The 10,946-nt window shown below is 44.1% G+C and overlaps 1 protein-coding gene across 1 annotated transcript in view; it reads right to left on the reverse strand.

Annotated features, from left to right (window-relative positions):
• Positions 1-10,222, reverse strand: part of LOC138665456 (zinc finger protein 692-like) — a 107,743-nt gene extending 97,521 nt beyond the window's left edge. The window contains exon 1 of the mRNA XM_069752961.1: positions 10,139-10,222. Within this exon, the coding sequence (XP_069609062.1) occupies positions 10,139-10,216 (78 nt within the window). The 5' untranslated portion in view covers positions 10,217-10,222. The remainder of the gene's footprint in view (positions 1-10,138) is intronic.
• Between the last annotated feature and the right edge of the window lie 724 nt (positions 10,223-10,946).

A 10,946-nucleotide genomic window follows, 5' to 3' on the forward strand; every position in this document is an offset into this window, starting at 1 on the left:
TGAAGGAAAGGCATCATGGATACATGCAAGCCATTGCAAAAAAGCAGTATAAGACTCATGATATTGATGTTAATAATGTTAACCTCAACGGAGGCATGGGAAAGACTGAATTCTCTAGCCCCTTTGAACAATAGATTCGTACAACGACTCAGGGATCAGTATGACAAAGACAATGACCAAAATAAGGATAGCTGGTGGTCAGATACCTTTTCTTTTCTTAACCCGGCCAATTGGTTCAGAGGGATCGGTGGGTGGGTTACCGGGATTATGCAAAGCCTAATACATACAGTTATGGTTATTGTAATTATATATGTATTATTCAAGGTTGTACTCAAGGGTATCTCGGTATGCACAAATAAATTTTGTGTAATGGATGCGAGAATATAAAGTTTTTTTTTTTTGTAATATCACAAAAAGAATGACTAAAATGATCGACAAGGTTTTGAATGGAATATGTCAAAGGGGGGATTGTGAAGAGCAGAACAAAAATGATTACCTCAATGAACAAAAATAAAAAAAAGAATTTGTGATAAATATTGACCTGTCCATTCAAGGACATTTTAGCTATAGTATGAAATCCTGTTTTTCTTGTCTGTGGAATTGCCTTTGTACTGTTTGTTGTGAAACTGCCGCCCACGAAACTGTTTTCTTTTCTTTTCTTTCTTTCCTGTTTTGTCTCTTTGTTTAAACATGCAAAACTTGTATAACCACTAACAACTATATAAAGAAGGGATAGCACTTTGAAGGCAGGCGTGCTTCAGAGACTTCCCAGTGATACACTATACAAGACGTGTCTTGTGTATTATTTCTGGTGATGCCCCACTTCCAAAGGCTGCTCCGACTGAGTGTGATCCCGACAAGCATCATGTGTGGCCATTATACAGTATGGAGCATCATGTGTGGCCATTATACAGTATGGAGCATCATGTGTGGCCATTATACAGCATGGAGCATCATGTGCAGTCATTATACAGTATGGAGCATCATGTGTGGCCATTATACAGTATTGAGCATCATGTGTGGCCAATATACAGTATGGAGCATCATGTGTGGCCAATATACAGTATGGAGCATCATGTGTGGCCATTATACAGTATGGATGCGGCCATTATACAGTATGGAGCATCATGTGGGGCCATTATACAGTATGGGGCATCATGTGCGGCCAATATACAGTATGGAGCATCATGTGTGGCCATTATACAGTATGGAGCATCATGTGCGGCCAATATACAGTATGGAGCATCATGTGTGGCCATTATACAGTATGGAGCATCATGTGTGGCCATTATACAGTATGGATGTGGCCATTACACAGTATGGAGCATCATGTGTGGCAATTATACAGTATGGAGCATCATGTGCAGTCATTATACAGTATGGAGCATCATGTGTGGTCATTATACAGTATGGAGCATCATGTGCAGCCAATATACAGTATGGAGCATCATGTGCAGTCATTATACAGTATGGAGCATCATGTGTGGCCATTATACAGTATGGAGCATCATGTGCAGGCATACAGTATTGAGCATCATGTGTGGCCATTATACAGTATGGAGCATCATGTGTGGTCATTATACAGTATGGAGCATCATGTGCGGTCATTATACAGTATGGAGCATTATGTGTGGCCATTATACAGTATGGAGCATCATGTGAAGTCATTATAAAGTATGGAGCATCATGTTTGGCCATTATACAGTATGGAGCATCATGTGTGGCCATTATACAGTATGGAGCATCATGTGCAGTCATTATACAGTATGGAGCATCATGTGTGGCCATTACACAGTATTGAGCATCATGTGTGGCCATTATACAGTATGGAGCACTGTGTGGCCATTATACATTACGGAGCATCATGTGTGGCCATTATACAGTATGGAGCACTATGTGGCCATATTTTTTTGTTTATAATTATTCTTTAGGCTGGGTTAACATTGCATTACTGGGTGTCCGCTGACGGAATCTGTTACATAGCGCGAAGAACGCTATGTAACGGATCCGTTAGCGCACCCATTGACCGCAATGTATGTAACGTATCGCTAACGCATGCCATTTTTGGCATGCGTTAGCGATATTCCGTTATTTTCTGACAAACCTCGAACGCTGCTTGCAGCGTTTTTGGGTCCGTTCTCGCTAGCGCAGATCGTGCATCTACGCTAGCGTGATCGCTAAACGCAATCACTTTTTGGACATTGCGTTAACGCAGTCCGTTAGCGTATGCGCTAAACGGACTGCACTAACGCAATGTGAACCTAGCCTTATGAAACAGTGTGATCAGCAGTGCTAAATGGGTGTGGTTGGGACATGGATATGGGTGTAACATAGTAACATAGTAACATAGTTAGTAAGGCCGAAAAAAGACATTTGTCCATCCAGTTCAGCCTATATTCCATCATAATAAATCCCCAGATCTACGTCCTTCTACAGAACCTAATAATTGTATGATACAATATTGTTCTGCTCCAGGAAGACATCCAGGCCTCTCTTGAACCCCTCGACTGAGTTCGCCATCACCACCTCCTCAGGCAAGCAATTCCAGATTCTCACTGCCCTAACAGTAAAGAATCCTCTTCTATGTTGGTGGAAAAACCTTCTCTCCTCCAGACGCAAAGAATGCCCCCTTGTGCCCGTCACCTTCCTTGGTATAAACAGATCCTCAGCGAGATATTTGTATTGTCCCCTTATATACTTATACATGGTTATTAGATCGCCCCTCAGTTGTCTTTTTTCTAGACTAAATAATCCTAATTTCGCTAATCTATCTGGGTATTGTAGTTCTCCCATCCCCTTTATTAATTTTGTTGCCCTCCTTTGTACTCTCTCTAGTTCCATTATATCCTTCCTGAGCACCGGTGCCCAAAACTGGACACAGTACTCCATGTGCGGTCTAACTAGGGATTTGTACAGAGGCAGTATAATGCTCTCATCATGTGTATCCAGACCTCTTTTAATGCACCCCATGATCCTGTTTGCCTTGGCAGCTGCTGCCTGGCACTGGCTGCTCCAGGTAAGTTTATCATTAACTAGGATCCCCAAGTCCTTCTCCCTGTCAGATTTACCCAGTGGTTTCCCATTCAGTGTGTAATGGTGATATTGATTCCTTCTTCCCATGTGTATAACCTTACATTTATCATTGTTAAACCTCATCTGCCACCTTTCAGCCCAAGTTTCCAACTTTGCTACAGATGGATCTGGCTGAATACTATCTTCTCTTGTATTAACTGCTTTACATAGTTTTGTATCATCTGCAAATATCGATATTTTACTGTGTAAACCTTCTACCAGATCATTAATGAATATGTTGAAGAGAACAGGTCCCAATACTGACCCCTGCGGTACCCCACTGGTCACAGCGACCCAGTTAGAGACTATACCATTTATAACCACCCTCTGCTTTCTATCACTAAGCCAGTTACTAACCCATTTACACACATTTTCCCCCAGACCAAGCATTCTCATTTTGTGTACCAACCTCTTGTGCGGCATGGTATCAAACGCTTTGGAAAAATCGAGATATACCACGTCCAATGACTCACCGTGGTCCAGCCTATAGCTTACCTCTTCATAAAAACTGATTAGATTGGTTTGACAGGAGCGATTTCTCATAAACCCATGCTGATATGGAGTTAAACAGTTATTCTCATTGAGATAATCCAGAATAACATCCCTCAGAAACCCTTCAAATATTTTACCAACAATAGAGGTTAGACTTACTGGCCTATAATTTCCAGGTTCACTTTTAGAGCCCTTTTTGAATATTGGCACCACATTTGCTATGCGCCAGTCCTGCGGAACAGACCCTGTCGCTATAGAGTCCCTAAAAATAAGAAATAATGGTTTATCTATTACATTACTTAGTTCTCTTAGTACTCGTGGGTGTATGCCATCCGGACCCGGAGATTTATCTATTTTAATCTTATTTAGCCAGTTTCGCACCTCTTCTTGGGTTAGATTGGTGACCCTTAATATAGGGTTTTCATTGTTTCTTGGGATTTCACCTAGCATTTCATTTTCCACCGTGAATACCGTGGAGAAGAAGGTGTTTAATATGTTAGCTTTTTCCTCGTCATCTACAACCATTCTTTCCTCACTATTTTTTAAGGGGCCTACATTTTCAGTTTTTATTCTTTTACTATTGATATAGTTGAAGAACAGTTTGGGATTAGTTTTACTCTCCTTAGCAATGTGCTTCTCTGTTTCCTTTTTGGCAGCTTTAATTAGTTTTTTAGATAAAGTATTTTTCTCCCTATAGTTTTTTAGAGCTTCAATGGTGCCATCCTGCTTTAGTAGTGCAAATGCTTTCTTTTTACTGTTAATTGCCTGTCTTACTTCTTTGTTTAGCCACATTGGGTTTTTCCTATTTCTAGTCCTTTTATTCCCACAAGGTATAAACCGCTTACAGTGCCCATTTAGGATGTTCTTAAACATTTTCCATTTATTATCTGTATTCTTATTTCTGAGGATATTGTCCCAGTCTACCAGATTAAGGGCATCTCTAAGCTGGTCAAACTTTGCCTTCCTAAAGTTCAGTGTTTTTGTGACTCCCTGACAAGTCCCCCTAGTGAAAGACAGGTGAAACTGCACAATATTGTGGTCGCTATTTCCTAGATGCCCGACCACCTGCAAATTTGTTATTCTGTCAGGTCTATTAGATAGTATTAGGTCTAAAAGTGCTGCTCCTCTGGTTGGATTCTGCACCAATTGTGAAAGATAATTTTTCTTGGTTATTAGCAGAAACCTGTTGCCTTTATGGGATTCACAGGTTTCTGTTTCCCAGTTAATATCCGGGTAGTTAAAGTCCCCCATAACCAGGACCTCATTATGGGTTGCAGCTTCATCTATCTGCTTTAGAAGTAGACTTTCCATGGTTTCTGTTATATTTGGGGGTTTGTAACAGACCCCAATGAGAATTTTGTTACCATTTTTCCCTCCATGAATTTCGACCCATATGGACTCGACATCCTTATTTCCTTCGCTAATATCCTCTCTTAAAGTGGACTTTAGACAAGACTTTACATAGAGACAAACCCCTCCTCCTCTCCGATTTTTACGATCCTTTCTAAACAGACTGTAACCCTGTAAGTTAACTGCCCAGTCATAGCTTTCATCTAACCATGTCTCGGTTATTCCCACTATGTCAAAGTTACCTGTAGATATTTCTGCTTCTAGTTCTTCCATCTTGTTTGTCAGGCTTCTGGCGTTTGCGAGCATGCAGTTTAGAGGATTTTGTTTTGTTCCAATCTCCTCGCTGTGGATTGTTTTAGAAATGTTCTTACCTCCCTTCTGAGTATGTTTTCCTGGGTCTTCTTTGTTCGAGTCTAATGTTTTTCTTCCCGTCCCCTCTTCTTCTAGTTTAACGCCCTCCTGATGAGTGTAGCGAGTCTTCTGGCGAATGTGTGTTTCCCAGGTTTGTTGAGGTGTAGTCCGTCTCTGGCGAGGAGTCCATCGTACAAGTAATTCACACCGTGGTCCAGGAATCCGAATCCTTGTTGTCTGCACCATCGTCTTAGCCAGTTGTTTGCATCAAGGATCCTGTTCCATCTCCTGGTGCCATGCCCATCTACTGGAAGGATAGAAGAAAAAACTACCTGTGCATCCAGTTCCTTTACTTTCTTCCCCAACTCTTCAAAGTCTTTGCAGATTGTCGGTAGGTCCTTCCTTGCCGTGTCATTGGTGCCAACATGTATCAGAAGAAATGGGTGGACGTCCTTGGAGCTGAAGAGCTTTGGTATCCTATCGGTCACATCCTTGATCATCGCACCTGGAAGGCAGCATACTTCTCTTGCAGTTATGTCCGGTCTGCAGATGGCTGCTTCTGTGCCTCTCAGTAGTGAGTCTCCCACCACCACCACTCTTCGTTGCTTCTTGGCTGTACTTTTTGCTGTCACTTGTTGCTGTGTGCCCTTTTCTTTTTTGCTTGCTGGTATTGCTTCATCCTTAGGTGTGCCATCTTCATCCTCTACAAAGATTTGATATCGGTTCTTCAGTTGTGTGGTTGGTGATTTCTCCATGGTCTTCTTGCTTCTTTTGGTCACATGCTTCCACTCATCTGCTGTGACTAGTTATGAATGGGTGAGGTCAGAGGCATGGCCTAAAATTTGCGGCGACGCGCGTTGCAAGCCGCAAACTTTGTCCCTCTTTCCCATCTTCAAAGGTTGGGAGGTATGTACAGTAGATATTATTGATACACATATATATATATATAGATATATATATATATATATCTACTATATAATTGTCTAAGGGTCACTTCCGTCTTTCTGTCTGTCTGTCTTTCTGTCACAGATATTCATTGGTCGCAGCCTGTGTCTGTCATGGAATCCAAGTCGCTGATTGGTCTCGCCAGCTGCCTGTCATGGCTGCCGCGACCAATCATCGACGGCCAAAGTCCGATTAGTCCCTCCCTACTCCCCTGCAGTCAGTGCCCGGCGCCCGCTCCATACTCCCCGCAGTCACCGCTCACACAGGGTTAATGCCAGCAGTAACGGACCGCGTTATGCTGCGGGTAACGCACTCCGTTACCGCCACTATTAACCCTGTGTGACCAAGTTTTTACTATTGATGCTGCCTATGCAGCGTCAACAGTAAAAGGATCTATCGTTAAAAATAATAAAAAATCATTATGTAGTCACCGTCCGCCGCCTTTCCCGCTCCTCGCGACGCTCCGGTAACCGCTCCATGCAAGCGGCAGTTTCCGGTGGCAAGGATGGTATGCCACAAGGACCTGCCATGATGTAACGGTCATGTGACCGTGACCTCATCACAGGTCCTGCACGCCTGCGCGAGAAGGACCTGCCATGACGTCACGGTCATGTGACCGCAACGTCATCACAGGTCCTGCGCTACCAACCCTGGGACCGGAAGCTGCCGAGTGCACCGCAAACAGGCGACATGACTACAAGGGGCCTTCGGAAGGTGAGTATATTTTTATTTTTTAACCTGTGACATACGTGGCTGGGCAATATACTATGTGGCGGGGCAATATACTACTTGGCTGGGCAATATACTACGTGGCTTGGCTCTGTGCTGTATACTATGTGACTGGGCAATATACTATGTGGCTCTGTGCTGTATACTACGTCACTGGCCAATATACTACGTGGCTGGGCAATATACTACGTGGCTGGGCAATATACTACGTGGTTGGGCAATATACTACGTGACTGGGCAATATACTACGTTGCTGGGCAATATACTACGTCGCTGGGCAATACACTACGTGGCTGGGCAATATACTACGTGGCTGGGCAATATACTATGTGGCTGGGCAATATACTACGTGGCTGGGCAATATACTACGTGACTGGGCAATATACTACGTGACTGAGCAATATACTACGTGGCTGGGCAATATACTACGTGGTTGGGCAATATACTACGTGGCTGGGCAATATACTACGTGGCTGGGCAATATACTACGTGACTGGGCAATATACTACGTGGCTGGCAATATACTACATGACTGGGCAATATACTACGTGGCTGGGCAATATACTACGTGGCTGGGCAATATACTACGTGGCTGGGCAATATACTACGTGGCTGGGCAATATACTACGTGGTTGGGCAATATACTACGTGGCTGGGCAATATACTACGTGGTTGGGCAATATACTACGTGGTTGGGCAATATACTACGTGGCTGGGCAATATACTACGTGGCTGGGCAATATACTACGTGGTTGGGCAATATACTACGTGACTGGGCAATATACTACGTGGCTGGGCAATATACTACATGACTAGGCAATATACTACGTGGCTGGGCAATATACTACATGACTGGACAATATACTACGTGGCTGAGCAATACACTACGTGGCTGGGCAATATACTACGTGGCTGGGCAATATACTACATGACTGGGCAATATACTACGTGGCTGAGCAATATACTACGTGGCTGGGCAATATACTACGTGGCTGGGCAATATACTACGTGGCTGGGCAATATACTACATGACTGGGCAATATACTACGTGGCTGAGCAATACACTACGTGGCTGGGCAATATACTACGTGGCTGGGCAATATACTACATGACTGGACAATATACTACGTGGCTGAGCAATACACTACGTGGCTGGGCAATATACTACGTGGCTGGGCAATATACTACATGACTGGGCAATATACTACGTGGCTGAGCAATATACTACGTGGCTGGGCAATATACTACGTGGCTGGGCAATATACTACGTGGCTGGGCAATATACTACATGACTGGGCAATATACTACATGACTGGGCAATATACTATGTGGCTGGGCAATATACTACGTGGCTGAGCAATACACTACGTGGCTGGGCAATATACTACGTGGCTGGGCAATATACTACGTGGCTGGGCAATATACTACGTGACTGGGCAATATACTACGTGACTGAGCAATATACTACGTGGCTGGGCAATATACTACGTGGTTGGGCAATATACTACGTGGCTGGGCAATATACTACGTGGCTGGGCAATATACTACGTGACTGGGCAATATACTACGTGGCTGGCAATATACTACATGACTGGGCAATATACTACGTGGCTGGGCAATATACTACGTGGCTGGGCAATATACTACGTGGCTGGGCAATATACTACGTGGCTGGGCAATATACTACGTGGTTGGGCAATATACTACGTGGCTGGGCAATATACTACGTGGTTGGGCAATATACTACGTGGTTGGGCAATATACTACGTGGCTGGGCAATATACTACGTGGCTGGGCAATATACTACGTGGTTGGGCAATATACTACGTGACTGGGCAATATACTACGTGGCTGGGCAATATACTACATGACTAGGCAATATACTACGTGGCTGGGCAATATACTACATGACTGGACAATATACTACGTGGCTGAGCAATACACTACGTGGCTGGGCAATATACTACGTGGCTGGGCAATATACTACATGACTGGGCAATATACTACGTGGCTGAGCAATATACTACGTGGCTGGGCAATATACTACGTGGCTGGGCAATATACTACGTGGCTGGGCAATATACTACATGACTGGGCAATATACTACGTGGCTGAGCAATACACTACGTGGCTGGGCAATATACTACGTGGCTGGGCAATATACTACATGACTGGACAATATACTACGTGGCTGAGCAATACACTACGTGGCTGGGCAATATACTACGTGGCTGGGCAATATACTACATGACTGGGCAATATACTACGTGGCTGAGCAATATACTACGTGGCTGGGCAATATACTACGTGGCTGGGCAATATACTACGTGGCTGGGCAATATACTACATGACTGGGCAATATACTACATGACTGGGCAATATACTATGTGGCTGGGCAATATACTACGTGGCTGAGCAATACACTACGTGGCTGGGCAATATACTACGTGGCTGGGCAATATACTACGTGGCTGGGCAATATACTACGTGACTGGGCAATATACTACGTGACTGGGCAATATACTACGTGACTGGGCAATATACTACATGGCTGGGCACTATACTACGTGACTGGGCAATATACTACATGGCTGGGCAATATACTACATGGCTGGGCAATATACTACGTGGTTGGGCAATATACTTCCTGGCTGGGCAATATACTTCGTAGCTGGGCAATATACTTCGTGGCTGGGCAATATACTACATGGCTGGGCAATATACTATGTGGTTGGGCAATATACTTCCTGGCTGGGCAATATACTTCCTGGCTGGGCAATATACTACGTGGACATGCATATTCTAGACTACCCGATGCGTTAGAATCGGGCCACCATCTAGTGTATATATATATATATATATACACACACACAGCAGGCACTCATAGCTAACTCGCAGACTGCACACCACGCCGTGCTATGGAGAAGGACCTTGTACATATGAGACCTGTAGGAAGCGGCCAGCAGACAACTGCGCTCCTTACAAGAGCACTGAACAGGAGTCACGTGATTACCACCGCACACTACGTACAGGTGAGCATGCTGGAACTTCTAGTCCCACAGCAAGGAGTCACCAGCACCTGAGCGTCTTCCGCCTCTGCTAGCAGCGCACCACAGGCATTTACCCATCAGTGACGTCACTCTGGCGGGCCCTGACTGCCATCTTAAGAAGCTTCACATTGAAACCCCGCAATCCTCACCTGCATTGCCCTTTTAAGAGGGTGGTCCGCACTGCACGGCCCGGCGCTGCTGTAAGTTCCTTGTTGAACCTTGTACATTGACGTCAGTACGTGGGCGTGAACAGGCGACGTCACCACTAGTGACGTATTACATGCAGCTGCACGAAGGCGCCATTTTTGGTGATGGAAAACTTTTCTGCTACCAGGAGTCACAGTAATAAGCACTAGCAGCCTTCCGGCATCCAGCATAACACACCATTGTAAGAAGCCGCATTGCCCCATATGTGTGTATGGACGTCTAACAGAGCGCACACAGCTCAGGCATACATGGCGATTTCACAGAATTATGTAATTTGTAAAACAAAGTTATTTCTGTCATACTTTTCTGAGACCAGTAACAAAACACAGCAATTCTGGTTTTTATATATTTTCTTGTGCTCAGAGGCGTTTCTGGCACGGGTTTTATGCTTTGATAGATCAGCTTTTATTTTTTATTAACCCCTTCATGACCTTGGGATTTTTCATTTTTCCATGTTCGTTTTTCGCTCCCCTCCTTCCCAGAGCCATAACTTTTTTATTTTCCCGTTAATTTGGCCATGTGAGGGCTTATTTTTTGCGGGACGAGTTGTACTTTTGAACGACATCATTGGTTTTACCATGTCGTGTACTAGAAAACGGGAAAAAAATTCCAAGTGCAGTGAAATTGCAAAAAAAGTGCAATCCCACACTTGTTTTTTGTTTGGCTTTTTTGCTAGGTTCACCAAATGCTAAAACTGCCATTATGATTCTCCAGGTCAGTACGAGTTCATAGACACCTAACATGACTAGG

Source organism: Ranitomeya imitator, chromosome 2 (genome assembly GCF_032444005.1).
Source record: "Ranitomeya imitator isolate aRanImi1 chromosome 2, aRanImi1.pri, whole genome shotgun sequence".
Taxonomy (NCBI): Eukaryota; Metazoa; Chordata; class Amphibia; order Anura; family Dendrobatidae; genus Ranitomeya; species Ranitomeya imitator.